Here is a 24,412-nt window from a genome sequence, read left to right on the forward strand (position 1 = left end):
AAACATCCTCAATCACCTGCCCCCTGCACACCCCCTACTGGGGATCGAGCCTGCAACCTAGGCATGTGCCCCAACTGGGAATCAAACTCGTGACTTCTTGCTGCATAGGAGGACTCTCCTTCCACTGAGCCACACGGCCGGGCTCTCACTGCTCTTTAAGCTTACTCAGAGGAGGGGGCTCTTTCTCTGCCCCCGATACACACTTGGACAGATCACCCCCTTTGGGCTCAAATGCAGAGACTTCCAAGTTCTACAATTAACGCTGAGAAAGAAACCCCGCCCTGGCCGGGGCAGCTCAGTGGGTTGGGCATCGTCCCATGCACCAAGAGGTCACTGGTTTGAATCCCGGTCGGACAATGCCCTGGATGCTTGATCCCCAGTAGGGAGGCAGCTGACTGGTTTCTCACATCGGTGTTTCTCTCTCTTCCTGTCCCTTCCTCTCTCTCTGATATCAATCCTCCTGTATAATGAAAGCCTAACATGCAAATCGACCAAAGGGTGGAACCGGTTGCTATGATGCGCACTGACCACCAGGGGGCAGACGCTCAATGCAGAAGCTGCCCACAGGCCCCAGGCCAGCCAAGGCGGGTGCCAGTGGGGGAGGGGGGGAATCGCCCCACAGATCCCCCAATCAGCCAGGCCCAGGGACCCTACCCATGCACGAATTTCGTGCATCAGGCCTCTAGTAAAAACACATTTAAGAGCAAGGAAAAAGGTGTAAACCCAACATGTCATCTCAGTCGCTAGGAGCATTCGGTCCTATGAAAGGATCAGGCAGAGGCCTGGGAGCAGCCTGGATGGAGGCCTCCTGCTCTTCCCCGTTTGCTGACCAGAATCTGACCTCTCCCAGATCAGAACGGCTCTGGCAACTATGATTTCCAGGAAGTTACTTTCTCACCATCCGGGAAGCCTGAGTGCGAGGGGAAGGCGTCCCCAGGCTGGGTCCTCCCGCGGGCGTGAGGGTGTCTGTTCCCGGCCTCGGTCCTTCCTGGGTTTGCAGATGGCCGTCCCCGTGTTCACCGGGCTCCCCCTGTATGTGTCCACCCCCAATGTCCCCTTTTGGTAAGGACACCAGTGCTATCGGGTTAGGGCCCATCCGATCGGCCTGGCTTTAACTTTGTTCTCTCTGTAAAGGCCTTACCTCTGATTATGGAGGTCCTGGGGGCTAGGACTCCAGGACGGGAACTTTGGGGGACACGATTCTGGCCGTAACACCCGCACGGGCCTCTCCGCCGGCTCATTCTTCCCGGTAAAGCCTGAGAGCCTCCTGCGTTTCCAGGTCCTCGCCTCCCAGGTGCCTCCGACAGGGTGGCCCCTCGCCTGCTGCAGGGACCCAGGCGCGAGGGGTGCCCAATGCGACCTAAAGACACTTAGAAACACAAGGATCACCCATCACACCACCGCTTTCCAAACAACGCCAACAAAGACGCGTCGGGTTCGAAATAAAGTTCGGCCCTTAAAGTGAAGGACGCTTTGCTTCCTGAAAACGCATTCCGCGCAGCGTCCCAGGCGGGAGCGGGCTGGGGGCCCCTCCGGGGCCCCACTTACCTGCGGGGCGCCGGGCTGCAGGCGGGGACCCCAGATGCGAGGCCTCGGGCAGCGGTTCCCAGGCTCCGGACACGCAGCGCAAGGGGCGTGCCAATCAGGCTCCCGGCGGCCAATCAGGTCGCGTCCCGAGCCCACCGGAAGCCGGGCCGTAATCCGCGCCGCGCCGTCGTAAAAGCGCCGGTCTCCCCAGGCGACGGGTAACGCGGGAAGATGGCGGCGCTGGTGGCGACGGAGGCCGCGGCGCTCCCGGGCCCGGCGGAGGCGGCCGAGCCGGCCGAGGCGGCGGAGCTGAGCCGCGCCCTGAGCCGCCTGCTGCCCGGGCTGGAGGCCGACAGCAAGCTGGGCCGGCGGCGCGCGCTCGAGGCGCTGCAGCGCGCCCTGGAGACGGCGCGGCCCGAGGCGCCCGCCGCCGACCCCGCCGCCTTCCAGGGCCCCTGGGCCCGCCTGCTGCTGCCGCGCCTGCTGCGCTGCCTGGCCGACCCGGCCGAGGGCTGCCGCGCGCTGGCCGCGCACCTGCTAGACCTAGGCCTGCGGCGCGCCGCGCGGCCCCGCGACGCCCTGCCACGCCTGCTGCCCGCGCTCGCCGCGCGCCTGGCCGGTCCCGACCCCGCGCACCGCCCGCCGCCCGAGCCCTGCGAGGAGCTGCGCCTGGCGCTCGTGCAGCTGCTGCGCGTGGCCGTGGACCTGGGCGGCGCCGCGCTCGCGCCCCACCTGGACGACGCGGTGCGCGCACTGCGCTGCGCGCTGCTCGACCCCTTCGCCGCCGTGCGCCGCGAGAGCTGCGAGTGCGCCGCGGGGCTGGCGCGCGCCACGCCAGGTGCGCGGGGAGAGGAGGGGAGTCACGGGGGGAGGGGGCGGCGCCGCACCTGCCTGGGCTGGCCCTCGCGGTCCCCTCCTGGGCCCTTCTTTCCTCCTGGACGCCTTCCCATCGCCCTTCTCTAAACATGCTGAAGCTCAAGCGGGTAGGGGACCGGCCTGCCCCTCGCGGGGGAACACGCTTTGAGAAACAGCGCTCCAGTCTTTCCATCCGCGTTTCTCCGGGGTCCCCCTGTCTCCTGGCGTGGACCGCTTTCCTCCCAAATGGAGGGACGCCGCTCCTCTCCCGCCTCCCACCAGTCCATCCTCCCTTGTTTTAGAAACGCTAGTCTCATGGACATCCCCTTCCCTAAGCAGCCGTTCCCGCGGCATCTGGCCCGGGAGCTCTCCTCACCGTACCAGGCGGGGGTGTGACGAGGTCGGGAAGGCTTCTCGGAGGAGAGAGCCCTGAAGGGAAGGTGGGTGCTGGTGGTCAGGAGGGACCCAGGCTTGAGGAATCAGGTTGGAGCAAAGAGGAGGCCAAGGTGACTGAATTCAGGGGAGGAGGGGTGAGGAAGAGCGGCTGGTGGGGGTTGAACTTAGTATTGGGTGCAGTGGGAGCCGGGGGAGGTGTGGAGCAGGTGCTGGTGGAGAGGGGGTTACAGGGATGGCCATGGAGGGAAGGGCGCCAGTCAGGGGCCATCCCCAATCCGTACTTAGGTGCCCCGGGCGTGGGCTGGGCAGGGCAGTCTGCCAGTGGAGATGAAGCAGACGGGGCGCTGTGAAGCTCCAGCTGGCCGACTTCCCTTTGAATCAGTGAGGGGCGAGGGGCAAGGGGCAAGGAGGTTTGGGTGGACAGGAGACGAAGGAAGAGCCGGGCGTAGGGTAATGTCAGGTCAAGGTTGGATTCAAATGGTGCAGATCCCCGCGGGGCTGGGGAGCGGCTGAACTTGGACGGAAGATGGCCGGTGGCATTCCCGCTGTTAATGCATTTCTCGTCACCCTCAACCGCCTCGCTCCCCTGTGCCGCCAGCCCGACGGCTGCCTCATGCTTCCCAGCCTTGGCACGGTTCCCTGATGGACTGTAGTTCCAGAAGGGCGGCCGCACCTGGCTGCCCCAGCACAGAGCACGGGCGTGCCTGCCTGGAGGAGGTGCACCCCCCCCAATTCCACACCGTCCCCTCTGCCCACCCACCCTGGGGGGCCCTCTCCTGTGGATCCCGGTCACTGGGCAGCAGTAGACCAAGAACTCGCTCAAAGTACCACAGAGATAATGACCTGTAGACCGGGCTCCAGCAGCGGCAGGGCTGAGGCCAGAGACCCGACACCAGAGGGCCGGCCTGGCTGTCGTGTGTGTGTGTGTGTGTGTGTGTGTGTGTGTGTGTATTGGTTTCAGAGAAGTAGGGAAAGAGAGAAATAGAAACATCAATGATGAGAGAGAATCGTTGATTGGCTGCCTCCTGCACACCCCCACGGGGGATGGAGTCTGCAACCCAGGCACGTGCCCTGACCAGGAATCCAACTGTGACCTCCTGGCTCATAGGTCAATGCTCAACCCCTGAGCCCCTCTGGCCGGGCTCAGCCTGGCTGTACTGACCTTCCAGTGCTGAGTCCTAAAGCAGGCGGCACTGGTCCCGCTTCCCACAGCAGCGCTGGGGGTCTGGCTTGGGCACAGCTGGGGTGGGGGCTGGGGCAGGGTCTTCCTGGCTCAGTTTCTTTCTCTTGGTCGGCGTCCTCAGGCCCTCCCCCCAGCCCCCATCTTCAGCTGAGGGGCTCAAGCCCCAGCCTTTTCCCCTTGGCCCCCACGCCTGGGTCGGAGAGGTGCAGCAGGGACCTCGGTGGGGAGGGAAGGCCCCGGGGGCAGTGGCCTGTCCTGGGGGTCCACGCGCTGGGCAGGGGCTGCGGCCCACGGAGCAGCCCGCTCACTGGCCTCCCCGCCCCGCAGACCACTTCCACATGCAGTCCGAGTCTCTGATCGGCCCCCTGATGCAGAGCATCTCGCACCAGCACTGGAAGGTCCGAGTGGCCGTCATCGAGGCCACGGGCACCGTCATCCAGTTTGGCAACGCGAAGTCGGTGGACGACGTGCTCCCTCACTTTGCTCAGCGGCTGTTCGATGACGTCCCGCAGGTAACGGGAGGCCCCTCCTCCCAGGAGCCAGCGGGCCTGCAGGCTGGTGTGCGCTGGCGCTGCTTCCTTTTCTTTAAGATGTTACACCAGACGCCTTGCCTCAGCCCAGGTGCCCGTCTCACTGCTTCCAGGAACTGGGAGCTGAACTGTCTGAATACATTTGTTATTCCTCAGCCCGAGCGTGCGAGGAGGCCAGAGACCCAACACCAGAGGGCAGGCCTGGCTGTCGTGTGTGTCCTCTTAGGGGAGGAGGGAACCTCAGCTGTGTGCTTCTGTGTGCAGAGGCGTCTTCCACGTGCCCCCCTCTGAGGCGGACTTAGTGGCAAACCGGGCCTGGGAGGAGAAGGGGGGTCGGGGCTAACTCGTCCCTTTAGGCTTTAGGTCCCGTTGAGCGACGGACAGACAGAGATCGGGATGCTGGCAGAAGCCATCTCGGAGGGCGTGTTAACTCAGAACATCCCAAGGGGCAGAGGAAGCCTGCAGCGGGCACGCTGTCTCCCCAGGGGAGGCACGTGGAGGGGACCCCGTGCTCCCAGTCACGGGAGGGGAGGCTGTGGCCCCAGGCAGGAATCCTAGGGTAGGAGGCTCCCCTGCCGTCGGCTCTAATGCCCCTGGGTGGTGGCATGCCCTCCCCCCCCCATGGTGGAAGGGTTAGCCCCGTGCGTGGAGCCCGGCGTCCCAGCCTCTCCTGGGTCTCCTGTCACCTCGGGGCTTTCCCTGCCCTGCGGTCTGGAGCTGTGGGTCGTGCTCGGGGTCACCCAGCTGGAGCGAGCCTCCGGCCAGCCGGGTGGCACCAGGCTGCCTCCCACCCCAGGCGCACGGCGCTCTTCCCAGGTACTTTGCTTTGGTGTTTTGGTTTGTGTTTGTTGTTAGTCCTCACCCGAGGGTACTTTCCCATTGATTTTTAGGGCGAGTGAAGGAGAGAGGGAGAGACAGAGAGAAACATCGATGGGCTGCCTCCTGCACGCGCCCCTGACCAGGGTCTGGGCCAGGGAGGAGCCTGCAACCCAGGTACGTGCCCTTAACTGGAATCGAACCCGGGACCTTTGATCCGCAGGCCAAAGCTCAGCCAAACTGACTAGGGTTTGTTTTAGTTTTTTTAAACACTTCTGTTAAGCTGTAATTCACATAACATACAATTTATTTAACATGTTCAATGTTTTTGATATATTACATTATTTTTAAATTTTTGGTAAAATATATGGAACGTGCCCTGGCCGGCGTGGCTCAGTGATTAGAGCGTTGGCTCGCGCATCAAAGGGTCTCAGGTTCACTTCCAGGTCAAGGGCACATACCTGGGTTGCAGGTTTGATCTCTGTCCCTGATCGGGGCCTGTGCAGGAGGCAGCCAATCAACGTGTTTCTCTCACATCAATGTTTCTCTCTCTCTCTCTCTCTCTTTTTCCCTCCCTTCTTACCACCCTACCCCTTCCTTTCCTTTCTTCAAAAACCAATGGGAAAAAGTCCTTGAGTGAGGATTAGCCCATTACACACACACACACACACACACACAAGGTAAAATCTGCCGTTTTAATTTTTGTTGCTGTTGTTGTTAATCTTGGACCAATTTCCTGGTTGTGAACTCCATCCCAGGGGCCAGGCGGAGGCAGGGCTTCAGCCAAGCTACAGCTCTGCCCCTCCTGCTCCCCTCACTGGTGACGGGCTCTGCCCTCAGGGAACTAGACCTGGGCACCGGGTGTGTTTTGAGCTCCTTCCCTGTGGTGCGAAGGTAGGTAGAGGTGTGCCCATCACCGTTACAGACAGCCAGCAGCAGGACTGGGGGTGCCCGCTGGGTCCCCAAGAGTCCCAGCAGGTCGCCAGCAGCTGGTTAAACCCCCGCAGCCCGCAGGTTCCCCCCAGAACACTGCAGACAGCACTGTGCTTGGGGCGGAGGCTCGCTCTCTCCAGCAGAGGGTCGGGCCCGGGATTGGCCGGCGAGCCGAGCGAGCACCTGGGACCCCGGCCCAGCGCTGTCCTCCGTGAGCGTGCCCCACACGTGCCCTCGGCGCTGTCTGCCCAGCGTGAGGCTTGCTTTCTGCCCCGCAGGTCCGGCAGGCGGTGACCCGCGTGGTGGGCAGCTGGCTGCTGGCGCTGCGGGACCGCTACTCCTTCTTCCACAAGCTCATCCCCCTGCTGCTCAGCAGCCTCGACGACGAGATGCCGCACATCGTGTGAGTGACGGGGACTCGGGCCTCCCGTCCGGGTGCAGGGAGGTGGGCTGACCACCCCGCCCTGTGGCTGGTTGTCAGGGACCCGCCTTCCCGAACCCGTCCCTGACAACAGTGTCGTGTGCTCACGGAGCCCAGCCTGCCCTTGGTCTGAATGTGTGAGGTCACGTGGCATAAAAGGGCTCTGTGGTTTTTTAAATGTAATTTTCCTACTTAACGCTTTGGGCACAGACCTCAGTCGGCTCTCGGTGCTGTCGGTAAAGTGCGCAGGCGCCCGGCAATCCTGGCCCGTCCTCCCTGACTGTCCCTGTGTCTGTCTGTCTGTCCGCAGGCAGGAGGCCGCCAGCCTCTGGGAGGAGGCCGGCCTGCAGTGGCAGAAGGAGAACGAGGAGGACCTCAAGGACAAGCTCGACTTCGCCTCCCCCCCACCCGCCCATCACCCCTCGCCAGGTGGGTGCCGCCTTCCCGGACGGTGACTTGGGGGGGGCAGCCGGAGAGCCTGTCACAGGAGAAGAGGGCGAGCCCAGCGTGGAGCTGGAGCCGGGCCTGTGCGGGGCTAGTCGCTGGGCGCCTCCCCTCCCGGCCAGTCTGTGTGTCTGTCTCCACTTGAGGGACATCTCAGTCGGTCATGTTGGTGACGTCCTGTGAGGCCAGCGTCCCCACCTACACACAGGTTCTGCGTGACTGTCCCCCCCGGCAGATGCTGAGCCGCGGGCTGGGGGCCGGGGCTGGGTGGGGGCTGCCCCGTGTGTGCCCGAGGCCCGGGCACGGTGAGGTATGTCGCCTGTGGGTGTTGGGCAGGACCGCACAGGGTGTTGAGCTGGGTTCTCTGTCCTGTTCAGGGGTGTCGAGGCTTCTCCGCCGTCTTGGACCTGGTCCTTGGTCAGACCTGTGCTGTGTGGCTCCTAGGCCCCCCTTGTCCCCACCCGGCGGCCCAGCGGGCCCTGGGCTCCCTCCTCAGTGTCTCCTCCCCCACCTGCCTCCCTCCACAGCAGACAGGGTGCTGCTTCTGAGTAAAAACCTCTGCTCCCCCCGTCGTCCGAGAGGGCAGGCTTGTCTGTGCCTGCGTCCGGCACCTGGGGCAGGTGTGGTGGGTGGGTGACTGTCTTCTCACCTGGGAGGCGGACGGTCTGATGTGTGGCTGAGGCACAGACCTGGGCGGGGAACAGACCCGCTTCGAGAAGGTGACGTGACTGCTGGGAGGCACCGCACGCGGGCACCACGCCTGTCCAGCGGCCCCTGGGCCCGGTCTGGTCAGGGCCTGCCCCTCCTGAGGACACAGGTGTGAGGTGCCAGTCGCGGCACTGACATCGCCCTTTACGGCGAAGCCGCAGGCGGGAAGCTGGGCAGGGCCTCGCCGCCGTCTCCCCGTCGGTGTTCACCTGACAGTGCCCCTGGCCAGGAGGCACCCGGCACCCAGCACCCGGCAGGTGCCTGAACGGCCCAGCAGGGGCAGGTGACCGCGTCCCGGGCTCCTGCTGTGAAGTCGTCCCTGTTGAGACTGTTTTCCACGGTAACAGGAAGCCCGAGGGAAGGGAAGCCCCCACAGCGCGGCCTCTAACACGGGCGTGGAGGCCGCTTTCTAACCGTCTTAGGAAGTAGAGCCGTTGACTAGGTCTGTTGTAGCGCGGGTGCTCCCCGTCCGGCACTGTGTTCCCTGTTCCCACGTCTGCCCAGAGCTCGCTGCCCTGCTTTGTGCTCATCCAGGGTTCGGAAGGTGTCAGGAAAGAGCCTGATAGTTGTCAGAATGTTAGGCTGTGCGAAGACAGGAGAGGCCGCGGGAGGTGGCGGGAGGGCGGTGTGCTCCGAGGGTGAGGACCAGGGCACTGCCCACTGTGGGCAGGAACAGGACAGGCCTCTGCCGTCCAGCAGCCATGTCGCACCTGGTTCAGCTCACGGCCCAGGAGGGAACGGGTGCGCACCTGGCTGGGCCAGGTCTCGGGCCCGAGCAGGTGTGGCTCCTTGTCGTTTGCCTGACTCCCATCTCGGTTGACCCCTGGCCCCTGCACGGCGGGAAGGCCCACACCGGCGCTCTCGGCACAGCTGAGCCCAGCTGAGCGCGCCTCCTGCCTGCTCTGTCTGCCTGGGAGTCGGCCTGCAGGCCTGCCGTCGACTCGGGGAAGCAGTAGGAAATCGGTTTCTGTTTTCCTGCTGCAGCTAAATTCTGCTCAGTCTCACGCAAACAGCGGAGTCAGCTCCATGCGCCGCCCTCCCGGCCGGGCCCTGCTGGCCTCTCCCTCGCAAGCTTTCTGGTTGTGAAAGTGCCAGTTGTGTTTTCAAAGAGAAGGCTGGTGGGTAACTGCGCATTCTGGGCTCCTGCGGGCCGTCCACGCTCTGGGCGGGAAGAGGCTCATCCACACGCCTCCAGGCACCTCCCCGGGACCGTTGTCGCCACCACTGCTGCTGGGCAAAGGCCTCACCTTGTGTCGCCTCAGAATAACCAGCTCTGGCCCAGCTGGTGTCGTTCAGTGGATAGAGCTCAGCCTGCGGACTGGAGGGTCCCGGGTTCGATTCCAGTCAAGGGCACATGCCAGGTTGCAGGCTGGATCCCCAGTAGGGGGTGTGCAGGAGGCAGCCAATCATTGATTCTCACTCATCTCATCATTGATGTCTCCCTCTCCCGTCCTCTCTGAAATCAATAAAAATATTTTTTTAAAAAAATAAAAACAAATAACCAGCTCTGCAGAGGCGTGGGGTGCAGGCGCTGGCCCTCACGAGTGGCCTGCGGCAGCACGGCAGCGTCTCCGCACGTTAACTGCTTACGTGGGCTCCAGGCACCCACTTAACACGCAGCCAGAGGAGGCCTGTCCACCCACCCGGGTTTGTGCGGGCGCGTTCCCAGCAGCCCCACCGGGAGTGACCCAGGAGCCCACCAGCGGAGGGGCACACACGGGTCCCTGCAGGCACGCGTGTTCCTTGGCCACGAGGGGAATGAAGTTCTGACACGGCTGCAACATGGTCGCAGACACACGCTCAGTCCAAGCAGCTCGCGTACGTGACATCGCTAGAAAGGACAGCGCTGCCGGCACGAAGACGCTCTGAGCTTCACGGTCACGTCTGTCTTTTCCATCTAGAGACGCGCCCAGGGCTGGGCTGTCGGGAGCTCGTCTTCAGGAACCTCTCCAAGATCCTCCCCGCCATCTGCCACGACGTCACGGACTGGGTGGCGGGGACCAGGGTGAAGGCCGCACGGCTGCTGGCGGTGCTGCTCCTGCACGCGGAGGACCACGCCACCCAGCACCTGGAGGTCCTGCTGCGGACCCTGCTGCTGGCCTGCGCCGACGAGGAGGGCGCCGTGGTCAGCAGCGTGAGTCCCTCCCGCCCTTCCCAGCCTTCCCGCTCCCTCCGTGTGCTCTGATTGGGCGGCGGCAGCACCTAGGGTGGCAGCCGAGGACCCAGCCCCACGGCTGAGACCAGACGCTCCCCGTCCCCAACGCCCTCACCCGCCCCATCCCGCTCTGCGCTCTGTCCTCTGAGGCCATCTGGAAACACACAGCCTGGGGGTGGGGGTGTTCTCGCATCCCCACACCCTGGGTCACCCAGCTGTGCGGCGAGCTGTCCCTCCTCACAGCCAGGGGCTCCAGGGCCTGGGCCCTGTGCGGTGGCCGCGTTAGGGACCCCCCAGACCTGAGCCTCCCACCAGCCGGACGCGCTGCCTGCACCCAGCGGCGTCATCTCTGTTCAGGGACGTTCTTAGCGCAGCCCGGGCCTGATTCGGGTTCTGGCCCGAGAGGGCCCAGGGCCATTTCTGGTTAGAAGGCAGACGTGCCGGGGTGGCGGCCCTCAGCCCTTGGCTTCCTCCGCAGTGTACCAGGTCCGCAGAGCTGATCGGGACGTTCGTCAGCCCAGACGTATTTCTGAAGCTGCTCTGGCCCATGCTGAAGAAGTCGCCCTCCGCCTCCGGCCTCCTGGTCCTCGCCGCAGTCATCCGGGGCTGCCCGAGGGAAGCCCTGCGGCCGCACCTGCAGGCCATCACCACGGAGCTGGCCGGGGCACACATCCGTCAAGGCTCGGAGAACGTAAGTGGGCGGGTGGGGCGCCATCATGTTATCCGGGAACATTTTCATGATCAAGTCCCATCGCACGCGCGTCTCTGGGTGCGTCCCAACCCCGTCCAGGCCAGGCCAGCGTGTCGAACCTCGAGACTGGCACTCTGCTCCTCTGGACAGACCCGTGTCCTGCACCTCCGTGTGGGCAGAGGCGCCCTGCCCCGCCCCAGACACGCGTGTGCAAGTGAGAGTGCATGTGGGCATGTGCACCCACATGAGCGTGTGAGTGCGTGTGCACGTGTGCATGAGTGAGCCTGTGCATGTGTGGGCCTGTGTGTGTGTGTCACACGTCTGTAGGACGGAGGTGGTGTTTCCTACAATTACCTTCAGTAGCTGTAAGAACAGGCCGCGAATGTCTTGCAAGAACAGCCTGAAATTTGAAAACTTGTGAAGCCGAGGGGCCAGGGCGCTGGGAGCTGCAGGGCTGGGCGTGGTGCCACGGCCCCAGGTGTCCGGCCGAGCGTGCGCCTGGGCTCCGAGCAGGAACGCAGCCTCGGCTTTGGAATGCGTCTAGTGACAGGCAGCGGAAGTGAGGAACGGATTACACGGGTGGCTCACGCCGTCTCGCGGAGGCGCGGGGTGCAGGGGCCTGGGGCTCGGGTAGCGTTGTCGCAGGAGCAGCCCCCTCTGTGTGTAGGTAGATTGAAATTCCCGGTTAGGTACGGAGAACTGCAGTGTTTCCTCCAGGCGTTGCCATGGTCACAGCAGGGCTCAGGTGTTAAGGACGAGCCGGTGCTAGAAACCAAATTCCTTTTTATTTTAATGACTGTTCTTCACGTATATGTTATGTTTATATTTAACAATTATGGTAAAACGGCCGCTCCTTAAACATAACGCTATGTTTACGTTTAATATAACTATTAAATTAAACTCTCTTTAAACATATATGGTAGGTCATTTTAGAAACTAGACAAAATCACATCCTCAAAAAATCAACCCACCAGCCCAGGCCTAATCGGACGGGGGGAGAAGTCAGGGGTCAGGTGTAAGCACCAAACAGCTCCCTGGGGCTGGGCGTCCAGGCCTGGCAGGCCGAGCCGACGGACCCACCCGCCACCTTGTCCCGCGTTCCTCGGAAGCCGTTTTTGTCCCTAGAGTTTTATTTCTGTGACGACGTAGCAGCACAGAGAGGTTTTCAAATGCACAAAAGCAGAATGAGCATACCTCCAGGGCCCGTACTCACCGGTCCTCCGTCCGCCACCTTTTTCTTGAACTCGGGGAGGAGCGGAGGTGTTTGAAGCAAATCCAAGATGCCCAGTCATTTCACTGGTGAATTCTCCATCACGAACGAGTTAGCGTCACTGACACATAAGAACTTTTTAAAATGTGCGTAAAGTACCATTAAGCAGTTAATGAAATTAGCAAGAATGTGTTCATTCCCAATTGTTCCGTTGGCCATTGTGTAAACAATGCCCTTTATGGTTGGCACACTGGACACCGTGGCCGGGCACCGCGCATGGTTTCAGTGGCTCGTGGCGGCCATATCCGTGGCCCCGTGAGGTGGCAGTGGCCCAGGGACCGGGCTGACGGGCTCCCGCCCTGTTCACAGCTGCGCTACGGGGAGAACCTGCTGCAGTGCGTGCGGGCAGTGGTGTCCACGTGTGGAGAGGACTGCCGGGGGTGCGGCCTGCAGCTCATGCAAGTGCTGGTGACCGTGATGGCGCTCCCGGGGGCCCCGGGCCTCGGCAGCCAGGTGAGCCTGCTGGGGACCCCGCTTGGCTTTGTGGGTGACGATGCCCACCTCTGACAGATGGAATCACGACTGTAAATCTCACAGAGATGAGAGACGCACCCGTGAGCTGGCCTCGGGGTGCCCAGGACCTGGGTGCCCTCCAGTCACCAGCTTCCGGGTCTCGGTGAAGGCACCGAGTGTGGGTGTCGCTGCAGGGGGCGTGGAGGAGGGTCCTCGCCCAGACCAGCCCTGTGGTGGCGCGGCTGACGCACACGCACAGCTAACGCACGTGCACGCGCGGCTGAAGGCTGCAGAGACGCCGGTGGCGTGACTTCCTGTTTAATGTTCAGGCAGCTGCGCTGTCCCGTTGGCCCTGCCTTAAGGCTTAGAACATGGACGTCCGTCCCCGTGGGCCCAGGAGCTGCTGCTCCGAGAGCCGAGACGGCCGGCCTGCGGGGCAGGGCTCCTCCCTCCCCCTCCTACCCCGGGCCTCTTCAGCTTGGCTTGTTTCAGAGGCCATCTCCGCGGGCAGCGGGCGTGAGGTCACAGCCGTGGACTGAGGTCTGCAGACAGGCGTGCTGCTGTCCCCACCCACGGAGAAGCGGGAGGGGCGTGGGGGCACCCGGCCTCCCTCACCCTCTGTCCAGAGCAGCAGTTACTGTTGCCCACGGGCCTGTCGGGGCAAGAGCCGAGCAGAGGACACGGGCGGGGGTGGGGGCGTCTGCGCTCATGTGCACCAGGGCCGCTGCGTCACTGGGGGAGCGGCTGGCCGCTGCAGTCCTCGGCCCTGGGACGGCGTCCGAGGGTTTGCACTCTCCTCCTCACGGGGACACGGCCCGAGTGGGCTGAGCAGAAGAGGAGATGGACCCCGCCTGTGACTCACCCCTTCCAGGTTCAGGAGACCGAGGCCGCGCTGGCCGCGGTGGAGAGCAGTGGCGACGGCCAGGACCTCTACCGCCAGCACGTGGGCCCCCTCCTGGAGTGGCTGGGCGGCTCCCAGCGGGGCTGGACGGCGCACTCCCCGGAGCTCCTGCAGTTCAGCGTGCTGGTCGCCCACGCAGGTGAGCCCGTGGCCCAGTGCCCCGCGCTGTGCTGAGCGAGGAACAAACCTTAATTTGTGAAACGCTGAGAACATTGTGCTGAGCTGGAGTGTAGCTAAGTCCGCTCAGCACGCGTGTCCGCGGCTCTCGGGCAGAGCCCAGCGTAGGCGGTTGGGTTGAGTGGCTGCCGGAGCCGGGCCCAGCTTTTCCCAGGTTCTCAGCTGTGAGTGCACGGGCCGTGCGTTCCTGTGTTGGTTCCCGTGAGTTCATTCCTGTGTTCGTGTCCATTAGTCACCGTATTGCTTCCCTGAGCCCCTCCTGCCTGCCCTGTGCCTGTCCTTCCCCAGGCGGGTGGGAGCAGGGGCAGGTTTGTCCTGTGTGACAGCCCCTCAGCCCATCCTTGTCCCCTGCTGCTCTGCAAGAGTGTCCCATGCCACAGGGCCAGGGGCTGCTCGGGGCCACGTGTTCCCCAAGCAGGTCCACGCGTCAGGGGCTCCGGGGGTCACAGCCCAGATGGGGTGCTGTGCAGGTGTCCGGGGACCAGCCTGCGTCGTGGCAGGAAATCCGGGGCTCGAGTTGGCTGCCCCGAGCGGCCTCCTAAAATCTGTTCCTGCTCACAGCTTAAGCTCTTCCTCACGGTGGTGGCCTCACCGATTGGCACCTCGGAAAACCAACTCTTTGGGGCCACACCTCACATTCTACCCCAGAAAACACTGGCCGCACAGCCCAGTCACCTGACTGTTTCCTCTGACTCCCTCTCTGTGTGTGGGGGTGCATGCATGGGGGGTGCGTGTGCATAGGGGTGCGTGTGCATGGGGAGTGTGTGTGCATGGGGGGTGCGTGTGCCCATGGGGGCTGGGGCCTGTCTGAGATCCTGGCGTGGCGTTCAGGGAATCCCATTGTTTCTTTAGTAATTGACTTTTGTTGATGTTTAATACATTGCTTAGCTTTAATTTTTAATAATTTGGGAAAACATAAGAAGTAGAAAGTTTACAGACTGAGTGATTAGGTGAGTGGGGGCTGAATGTTCTCGGTGACTTTTCTTTGATAATCACGTCCATGATGGGGCGGGGTCGCCCCTCGCGCGGGGGGCTGCTCCCTGTCTGGTGGGGGCTCCCGCCTCCATGGGGACAGGAGCCGGCTGCTCTGTTCCAGGCCCTGCCCTCGGAGAAGCGCTGCCCACCCTGGTTCCCGTCCTCCGGAGCTGCCTGCAGCCCGACAGAGACCCCCAGATGCGCCTGAGGCTCCTCTCCGTCATGTCCCGGGCGCTGCTGAGCGCGAAGGAGACCGTGGACTCCCAAGGGTATGTGGGCCCCCCCCGCGCCCGCCCCACTCGGCCCCCGCCTCCCCCACGCGAGTCCCTGCTGCAGCGGCTCCTGCGGGTGAGCAGTGAGTGCCCCGCACAGGGAGGCGCTACTCCGAGTCGCTCTGGTGCTGTCGTTAAGATTCCACTGAGTGGAGACGTCCCGGGAACGTGAACTGTTAATGTCTGTCTATTAGCTGTGCTCAGTGTGAAGGGCTTTTGGCACCTTTCCACCCGGCACGGAATTGATGGAGTCGCAGTGGGGGAGCCTCGAGAGCCTCTGGTGCAGTGCGGCTGCAGGGCCGGGGCGGCCTGTGGACTCCCGTCTCCTGGGGGGCAGAGCCTCCAGGGCCCCGACCTTTGTTAAATCTGCAGAACTGGGTAGTGGCTCAGGTGGACGCTGGGAGCTGTGGGGACCGTCCCCAAGGGAGCCCTGCTTGTCGAGGCCACCGTGACGTTTCCACAGACGAGTGGCCGCCCAGGGGCCCTCCTCGCTGCCACACGGACCCCTCTCTGCTGGGCCTCCAGCCAGACATCAGTCAGGAGCTTCGATTTCCGGCTTGTCTGCAGAAACTGGGCTGAGGGGGACCATGAAAACACGCCACGTGCAGCCTGGCGCCGTCGCGCAGTCGGCAGGCCTTCGCAGGGTAACCTGAGGCCGAGTGAGCCCAGCCAGGTGCTCACCAGAGCCTGTGCCCCGCGGGCCCGAGGGCACTCACCTGCAGACCAGCGGCCGAGTGTGGACGAAGTTCCTAAAGGAAGTTGTGCTGAGCTTCACGCTGGAAGGACCAGTGTTGGGGGAGGAAGCCTGCGGTTTGGTTCCTTAGGGGAAGAGGAGCACGTGGTTGGATCGTTAGGGCTGTGAAATGGCGACGTGATGTCACTGACTCGCTCATCGGTCAGCCCTGCTCTGGGGCGAGGGGCTGGCTCCCGGCCCAGACCCACGAGGCCACAGGCGCTCCGCGGGAGCGGGAGGACATGGTCCCAGGATGAGCACGGCCGTTTCCAGGGGGTCGCCCCTAAGGTGAAGTGGCCCCCTTTGTGCAAAGCACTCAGGACAACAGCGAGCAGGTCCCCTCGGCCGGGCTTCCTGATGGCTCTGCAGGGCGCACCTGTCTGGCCATGCTCTGAAGGAGGGTAGGCGGGCCCTGCTGCTTCCCGCCAGGTGCGTCCCTGTGCAGAGCTGGTGCTGGAGGCGGTGCTCACTCCGCAGCCCTTAGTGCCTCGAGGGCAGGTCAGGGTGGGGCGCAGCGCAGGCCACGGCCAGGCTCCTGGAGGCCAGTGCTTGGCCCTCGGGTCCTCCAGCCTCGTTAGGGCCGCTCAGAGCACAGGGCGCTCCTGTCAGCACTGCCCAGGGAGCCGCAGCTCTGCTGACGGTTAAAGCGCATAAGTCGTCCTGAGCCGAACACCCCTCCAAACCTGCGCCCTTCCCTCCGTCCCCGCCCTGCTGGAGGTCGTGGCCCTGCACCTCGTCTCCCCGAGCTCTCGGCAGTGGGGCAGAGACATGAGCCACTTTGGGACGGTGGGGAAGGAGTTGCTTGTTCAATAGCCTGTGTTTGGTCCCTGAGCGGAGGCCGGGGGTACCGTGCAGAGGCCGGGGGTGCCGTGCGGGCTCGTCCCAGGTGTGGAGGGAGCTGGCACCTGCATTCGGACCCCCCGGTGCCAGGCTGGGGACTGGTGTGTGGTGTCCTGACGGCATCAATGTGGGTCACTGCTGAGAGGCAGCCGCCTGCTGAGTTGGCGGGACCGTCTGTGTCTGTGTCGTTGCACTCAGGGTCCCGGGCACAGGCCTGGGGTTCCTGTCTGAGGAGGGGTGTGGTCGGACCTGTAGGCCTGTCTCTGTAGGGTCGTCACACGTGGAGTGGCTGCGGCCTCCTCCCTAGAGCCGGAGGAGTGACGGGAAGCTGCTCGGAGCAGCGAGGGTCCTTGGGCTCCTCTGGGCTCCTCTGGGCTCCTCTGGGCTCCTCTGGGCTCCGGACCCAGGCAGCTTTTAGGAGAGTCCAGCAGGGGCCTGGGGACTCGGCCCGGCCGTGACCACGCCCCCCGCTTCCTCTGGGAGCAGAGGGCCCTTGCGCGGGTGCGCTCTGGCTCCGTCTCTGCTGTCTGTCTGCCCTTGTCCCCCTGGGCCGGGCGGCTCCCCGTGAAGGACCCATCCTCACCTGCCTCTGTGCCTCCTCCAGGCAGCTGCACCGCTACCTCGACACCGTGGTCACGGACATCCTGGTCCCCAACCTGCAGTGGCGCGCGGGGAGGACGGCCGCTGCCATCCGCACGGCCGCCGTGTCCTGCCTCTGGGCCCTCATCAGCAGCGAGGTCCTGTCGGCCACACAGGTGCGCTGGGCGTCCTGGGCCCGTGCGGGCGGGGGTGCAGAGTCGGGTGTTTTCCTGTGGTCATTTTGGGGGTTCTCTTGGGTTTGCACATTGAATGTTCCTCTTTACAAGATAACGATTGTAGTCACAGGAGCCTGACCAAAGGGGACCGGCTTCCTGCACTGTGTGTGCCTCTCCCAGCTAGCAGGGGGTTCAGGGAGAAGAAGGAAGAGTGTCCCCAGGGGCTCCCCTCCTGTGGGCTCCACCAGCACCGGGACAGCCTGACTTCAGTTAAAATGCCCCAGGTTTGCCCCGACAAGGCAGTCGCGCTAGGAAATAGCAGGCTGTGCAGGGTTTGTGTCTCAGTGAGACTTTGTGAATAATGATTTTTAAAAATCAACTGACCAAGATAAACAAAAATTACTCAAATTATCTAGATTTTAAAATCCAGCTTCAGGTCTGCATATGTAGAAATTCCAAAATAGCATCCAGACCCCATTGTATTTGCACCGAACCCCGCCCGTGGTTACGGCAGGTGCACATCACGCCCGCGTTGGTGCCAGCAGGTGGAGGACGTGCGGGAGACGCTGCTGCCCCCAGTCCTGACCGCCCTGGAAGAAGATTCCCAGATGACCCGACTGACCTCCTGCCGAATCGTTAGCGCATTTTTAAAATCCTCCGGTGGTGCGAGTGAGCCAGATAAATTCATCAAGATTTATCCTGGTAGGACATTCTTCTTTCCCAAAGCATTTGCATATATTTAGGAGCTGTTTTCTTTTATTGGAAAATTAGAAAATGCTGCTTTAACTTCCGGTGAAGTTGGGATTATGAGGCCAACTCATCAGAGACAGATACAAAGGTCACCGAGTAACTAACTCGGGGAACAAGGCAGATGGGCCGGACGTGGGTGTAAACGGCAGAAGCAGGCGGACGCTCAGGTGCCCGCAGCAGCCAGGATGCAGCCCTCGCGGGCAGGGACCCCTGGGTGCGAGCACAGGCCAGTTGAAACCCGGCGCCACTGCCTCTTAGGAGCCAAAGCACCAGGTGGATCTCAGATGCAGGAGCCAGACCTCACCCCGCCAGGCGGAATCCTGAGCCCAGGAGGTCCTGCCTCAAGGCCCCGGGAAGCGGGGAAGCGAGCTCCTTCCGTCCCACCCGAGAGCGAGACGCAGGTTACCCACCCTCAGAGTTATCTTCCAGAATGGGTGTGAGGTCCTCAAAGGTCCATGGGTAACGCCCGTTACACACAAGCTGAGAATCAAAACGGCGATGGAAGGAAGAAGGGTCGTGGGGAAAGGAATCCGCTAGGAAGTGCAGGTGGACCCGTGGGCTGAGGCCCAGGGCCCAGGGCAGCTGCCTCGGGGGCAGGGCTGGGGAAAGGATGCCCGGGCTGGGTTCTTGTTTCTTAAACTCGTTTTCACGCTCTGTGCTGGCAGCCACAGACTGCGTGATTTTTAAAGATGGTTTTAAGAATTCCTGGCGATGAAAAATAGTTACTGAAACTTAAAACTTGGGGCACTGGGTAACGATGGACTGAACCTGCTAGACGGTTCGTGGGTGAGAGGTCGTGACCTCGTCTGAGGATGGCCCCGGCCACATAGGCTGCGCTGTCCTGCCACGCTCTCGGCCCCTGCGCATGTGGTGTGTGCCAGCGCGTGCTGAGTCTCCACATGACGCCCAGTGGTGGGGGCCAGCGTTCTTGGGGGGCATGTGAGACAAGCGTATGTTCGATCAAAGCCTCACCCTGAATGGTGAGACCGCAGTGGCGGGGTGACTGTCTCAGCAGCAGCGGCTGGGGGCTCAGCAGGAGCAACGCTGGCTCTGCTGGCAGCTATTGTGTCTCAGTCCTTGTCTCCGTCCCCAGAGCCTCGGAGGGCGGGGCCCGCAGACGCCCCCCCTGTGCTGTCGGGGCGGGTGGGTGGCCAGGCCTGGCGCCTGTGGGTGACAGGCTTTGAATCTGGGCATCGCGGGGCCCGAGTGGCCCGGGCACCTGGCAGGTGTGCAGACAAGTGCAGAGGAGCTGGGGCCGCGGCGGCCCCCCCAGCACCTCGCACAGGAGGCCTGGGTGCAGGGCGGGGCCTCTGGGTGCAGGGCGGGGCCTCTGGGACCAGGCCAGCACCCGCACAGGCCTGGGCCCACCCCGCGCTGCCCTCCCTCCAGAACTCCTGAAGCGGCTGGACGATGTTTCCACTGAAGTGAGGCTGGCGGCCGCCTCCGCCCTGGCCGACTGGCTGGAGTGTGTCAGCAATGATGGTGCCGAGGCCTGTTACCAGCGTGACGTCCAGCACCTGTACAAGGAGCTGCTGGTGTACCTGGACGACCCGGACAGCGCCGTGCAGGACGCAGTCTTGGGTAAGCCTTGTGGTGACGCCTGTGCCTCCTTGGGTTCGAGCCGCTCTACGTGGCTGAGTGTCAGACGGGCGCACAAGCACAGCAGGCAGGGCAGTGGGGGTCCCTCAGGGCCACTGGACACCCCAAAGGATGCTGGTCTTTGTGTGAGGCCAGTGATAGTTACCGTAATAGAAATTAAAATAGAGTAAATTTTGAGATATTTATTAATTTGTTAAAAGTAACAGGAAGCCCGCCCTGGCCACATTGGCTCAGTGGGTGAGCATCGGCCTATGAACCAGGAGGTCACAGTTCAGTTCCCGTCAGGGCACATGCCTGGGTTGTGGGTTCGATCCCCAGTAGGGGGTGTGCAGGAGGCAGCCGATCAATGATTCTCTTTCATCATTGATGTTTCTCTCTCTTCCTCTACCTTCCTCTCTGAAATCAATGAAAGCATTTTTTTGTAAATGTACCAGGAAGCCCACTCTATAGTAATAAAAGCATAATATGCTAATTAGGCCAGATGACCTTCTGGACGAAACCAGGCTGCGAGGGAAGCCTGGGTCCCCGGTGCCAGAGGGAAGCTGGTGCCGGCAGCCAGGGAAGGAAGACCTACTCTTGCACAAATTCCGTGCATCAGGCCTCTAGTATTAGCATAAATAACGTGTTTCTGCAAGATGTATTTTCCAAAACCAAACACTGAGCAGGGTGTCATTGTTTTATGTGTCTGTTCGATGTAGCCCATTTGTCTGTTTGTCCTTCTGTTGCCCTTGTCTGAGAAGACATCCAAAAGGATATCGCTAAGAGGGGTGTCAAGAGCTTCTGCCTGTTTTAGGGTGTCAGGTCTTACATTAAGTCTTTGATCCATTTGAGTGTGTTCTTGTGTGTGATAGAAGGTGGTCTGATGTCATGTGCTTTGCATCTATCTGTCCAGGTTTCCCAACACCAGTTACTGAACAGACTCTTAACCCCTGTGTGTTCTTGCCTCCTGTGTCGGATGCATCAGCGCTGTAGACACGGGTTGACTCTGGGCACTCTGCTCCGTCCCAGGGGCCGCGTGTCTGCTGTGCCCGGGCCACGCCGCTGTCCCAGGGGCCGCGTGTCTGCTGTGCCCGGGCCACGCCGCTGTCCCAGGGGCCGCGTGTCTGCTGTGCCCGGGCCACGCCGCTGTCCCAGGGGCCGCGTGTCTGCTGTGCCCGGGCCACGCCGCTGTCCCAGGGGCCGCGTGTCTGCTGTGCCCGGGCCACGCCGCTGTCCCAGGGGCCGCGTGTCTGCTGTGCCCGGGCCACGCCGCTGGGGCTCTGGTTCTGGGTCGGTGCTGACTGTGGCGCCTGGTGTTTGCTGTTTTACAGAGGTGCTCCAGGCGGGCAGCGCCCTGTTCCCCGACCTCCTGGTGCGAGAGACCGAGGCCGTCCTGCACAAGCACCGCTCCCCCACCCGCTGCGAGCGGCTGCTGCAGCACGTGCAGGCCCGGCCACCCGCCCCGTGACGGCTCCGGGCAGGGCCACGGGTGCCACCGCCGCAGGTGGGCACCAGCACCAGCCCTCGTCCCCGCTGGCTGGGGTCAGCGGCCTGCACCCCACAGCAGGGCGCCTTTTTGTCCACAGCCTAGGACACCAACAAGAAGACTGACAGCAAGAATGTATTTCCTAAGGAAAACCGCAGTGTTGTGGGACGATGTTTCAAACCCGGCAATTTCTGAAATAGGGTTCTCTGAGTGGCTCTGTATTTTTATGTCCTGTTTATAGTTCATTGAAAGGTCAGCCAAAAGCCTACAGCTCATTGGACATTAAATGTCCACTGCACAGTGCAGGCAGGCCCGCGCTGCTGGCTGATTCCTGCTCCATCTGCTTCAGTGCCACCGAGGACGGTCCTGACCATTCAAAAAGCCAAAGGGATTTAAAGTTTTCATTCTTTCTCTGGCTTCTGTCTATTGACATTTCAGTGAACAGACTTAAAGGAATTTGAAATCTTAAGAACTGTTAGTGAAATTTTTCCCATTTAAAATATACTGGAACTTAAAATGTTTTATGGACCAATTCAGTCAAAATCTTTTCTTAGGTCAGTGATGCTAACAGTGTTGAAAACGGGAGATTTAACCAGATTCTCGTTGCTCTCAGTGGCAGGAAAGTAAATTTTGCTTTGTTCTCCAGCACTTTCTACACCCAAGTGCCTCAAAGATTTCATTTAAAGTGGTTATTATTTCCATAAGCCAAATGCTGTTTTCTAACAATCAAATGTTAACGTTTATGCTTTGGTGTTTGACTTAATTAAAAATATTTATTATAATTGCCTGTCTTTATGTGTTTTGATAATTAGTTGAAATTTTTAGAAACCATTCATTTTTTCCTTAGATTTAACCTGGGCCTGTGGAGGGAAAGGGGTGGTCACCGCTCGCTGCAGTGCCCACTCTGGACACCAGGTGGCAGGAGCTCCCGCGAGATGGCAGGGCATCAGCAAGGCTGCTCTGGGCTCTGGGGGAGGCTGGCTGATGGGAGGGGGGACAGCGGCCTGCAGAAGGGGTGTGATCTGAGTGCACACAGCCCAGGCCCCAGGGGATGTGTCCCTGGCTCCACTGACATCACCCATCTGTGTCCCCTGCTGAGCCGTGTCTATGATTGATGTCTATGAATGGAGGAAGCCCTCAGGGATGGTCTTGCTCAGGCATTCGTCCCCAAACTGCCCTTCGCCTTCTGTATCCTCTGCCTTTTCCTTCCTCCGCGTCACATGGGAACCTGTTAGAAATGCCAGGTGTTGGGCCTCAGCCCAGACCTGGATCAGAAGAGGTGGGGCCCCGTGGTCGCCTTGAGGGGACTCTGACGCCCCTAAGGTGGGAGGACCCCTGCCCGGAGCACCTCGCATTTTCACGTCCAGCCTGAAGACCCATCTGTTCGGTCAGCCCTTGGTGTCACAGGAAGCACCAATCGATGGCAGTGAGTGTGGCTGGGAGGACAACACTCAACTCGCCGCCACCTGTTTTGTTGATGGTTTCCTTCGCTTGCAGAAAATTTTGTTTGTTCTGGGCACATGCGGGAGGCAACCAGTTGATGTTTCTCTCCCTTCCTCTCTCTAAAAATAAAAATATCCTCAGTGAAGCTTTAAAAATAAAGTTGTAAAAATAAAGTCTTGTTGAGAAATGCAAAGACTTGTACCCTCGTGTCCACAGCGGCTTTGTTCCCGGCCCAAACAGGAAATAGTGCAGATGTCCACCAACAGCTATGGATGGGTAAACAAAGTGTAGTTTATCCACTGACAGAATACTATTTATTCTGCAACAAAAAGGAGCAGAGGAGGAAGGCACAGATGGGGCGGGGCTCACAGGCCGAGCTGGAGAAGCGGAGCAAAGGCCGCGGGACGTGGAAGGCAGGCGGGCCGATTCGTGCTTTCCCGTCACCGCGTCCACAGTGGGCGTCTGCGGGCCGTCACACTCCTCTCGACTGTGTGAGTGACGTTCGTGTCAACTCCTTGGTAACAAAGTGTTACAACCACGAGAGCCCAGAGGGCGAAGAGTCCCCGCAGCAGCTGCCTCGTAGCCGGAACAGTACATGTTCCCCAAAGGGACGTCTTTCTTCCCGACTTTTCCGTATTCTCCAGGATTCTCTAAACACCGTGCCACCCAGACCTCCGGGCGTTCATTGCCTGTGACGTCTGGTGTCAGAGAAGCGATTGCTGGATCTCAGCATGGAGAGGTGGCCTCTGGGTAGCACTTCTTTTTCGCTGTTGACGCCTTTGAGTCACATGATTTTAAAAGCATTTTAAGAGGCCACAGGCAGCGCTGCTGTGGCACCGGCGGCGTCTCAGAAGGGAGCTGCCGCCTGCACTGCACTCTGAACGAACCGCAGCCTCTCTGACCTGGCGGTGCCCTCGGCCTCCTCCCAATAAGCAAATGATGGTGCCGGGAGCTGGCGGGACACTGAGGCCTGGAACCCGTGCCACGGGCAAAAGCGCCGCCTCCGTGTGGTCGCCCGCAGGGTGTCCAGTGCTGGAGAGCGTAACCGGAGGAGGCGCGGTGTTGGCTGACAACGGGGAACTGCAGGCGGAGGGATCGATTCAGTCTCCGTGTCCCTTCCGGGCCTGAGCGGCGCCTTCATCCCAGTTCCTGTTCGTTTGTTTCCGCTCTCCACCCTGTTGACGTTTGGCGAGGATTGAGCGGGAAGAGCGCTGACCTCTAGGCGCTGCTGACCTCTAGGCACTGCTGACCACTAGGCGCTAGTGACCTCTAGGCGCTAGTGACCTCTAGGCGCTGCTGACCTCTAGGCGCTGCTGACCTCTAGGCGCTGCTGACCACTAGGCGTGACCCGGGGAGGGTGCGCATTCAGGCCGCAGGCGCCGGGCACGAGGTGCGTTTACAGCGTCGGATCAGCTACCTGCGCCCCGTCCCTGCGGGAGCATCTCGGGGTTTAGTGCCGGGACAGCCGCGCTGGCCACGACCGGCAGGTGCCCGGCCGCTGGACGCTGAGGGCGGCACAGCCGGTCCCAGCGCCGCAGGGGCGCCCGACCTGATGTCACACCCAGGGTCCGTCACCCCGAAACCTGCGACACCGCGAGCCCAGATCAGGAATCGCTCGGTCGGGGCCGCCGGCACCGCCTGCATCCGCCCCGGAGCCCGGCGCGGCCTCCCAGGTCTCAGCCGCCGCCAGCGGGTCACATCCCGACTCCCGGTGCGTCCCGCCCGCCGGGGCCGCGTCTCCCGCACGCGCAGGGCCGGCCGTCGTTCCCAGCTGCCCTCGCGGCAGGGCAAGGCCGCGGCCACGTGACCGGACTCGGCCAATCGGGCGCGGGCGCGGCGGGCATGCGCAGAAGCGCGCGCGTGCTGTCCGGCGACGGTGCCTCCCGAGGGCGGCGTGTTGGAGCCGCTGGGCGGCCTCCGCCCTGGGCCCGGGTCGCTGCCCGTCCCCGCGGGTCCCCGAGCCCAGCGCCCCTCCCGGGACCGGAGAACCAGCCGCCCGCCCTCATCCCGGGCAAACGGCGGGCTCGGCCGGAAGCGTGACGAATACCAGCGCCTCGGACCGTGGCTCCCAGTCACGTCCTCGAGTCCACGGGGCAGGCGGGGCGGGCACAGCCCTTCCC

General features: G+C 62.1%; 2 protein-coding genes across 2 annotated transcripts in view; one reads left to right on the forward strand and one right to left on the reverse strand.

Annotated features, from left to right (window-relative positions):
* The window catches only part of PRKAR1B (protein kinase cAMP-dependent type I regulatory subunit beta), a 63,697-nt gene extending 62,250 nt beyond the window's left edge, over positions 1 to 1,447 (reverse strand). The window contains exon 1 of the mRNA XM_070414220.1: positions 1,142 to 1,447. The gene's annotated coding sequence lies outside the window, so the exon portion shown is untranslated. The remainder of the gene's footprint in view (positions 1 to 1,141) is intronic.
* A 296-nt stretch (positions 1,448 to 1,743) lies between these two features.
* DNAAF5 (dynein axonemal assembly factor 5) lies at positions 1,744 to 21,631 on the forward strand. The gene is made up of 13 exons (XM_070417046.1): positions 1,744 to 2,365; positions 4,289 to 4,473; positions 6,519 to 6,643; positions 6,972 to 7,090; positions 9,715 to 9,947; positions 10,447 to 10,659; positions 12,239 to 12,382; positions 13,254 to 13,422; positions 14,557 to 14,704; positions 16,885 to 17,035; positions 17,581 to 17,737; positions 19,175 to 19,366; positions 20,695 to 21,631. Exons 1-13 carry the CDS (start codon positions 1,759 to 1,761, stop codon positions 20,829 to 20,831), a joined length of 2,580 nt encoding a protein of 859 aa, XP_070273147.1. The 5' UTR covers positions 1,744 to 1,758; the 3' UTR covers positions 20,832 to 21,631.
* The last annotated feature ends 2,781 nt before the right edge of the window (positions 21,632 to 24,412 follow it).

Source organism: Myotis yumanensis, unplaced genomic scaffold (genome assembly GCF_028538775.1).
Source record: "Myotis yumanensis isolate MYYU_CA2020_CCGP unplaced genomic scaffold, mMyoYum1.0.hap1 SCAF_5, whole genome shotgun sequence".
NCBI classification, from domain to species: domain Eukaryota; kingdom Metazoa; phylum Chordata; class Mammalia; order Chiroptera; family Vespertilionidae; genus Myotis; species Myotis yumanensis.

Bases quoted from the DNA above. Each gene is read 5' to 3' on its own strand.
- DNAAF5 (XM_070417046.1), top strand. From the start codon at position 1,759: ATGGCGGCGCTGGTGGCGACGGAGGCCGCGGCGCTCCCGGGCCCGGCG. The intron at 10,660-12,238 runs GTAAGTGGGCGG...CCCTGTTCACAG, and splicing joins TCCGTCAAGGCTCGGAGAAC to CTGCGCTACGGGGAGAACCT. The intron at 12,383-13,253 runs GTGAGCCTGCTG...CACCCCTTCCAG, and splicing joins CCCCGGGCCTCGGCAGCCAG to GTTCAGGAGACCGAGGCCGC.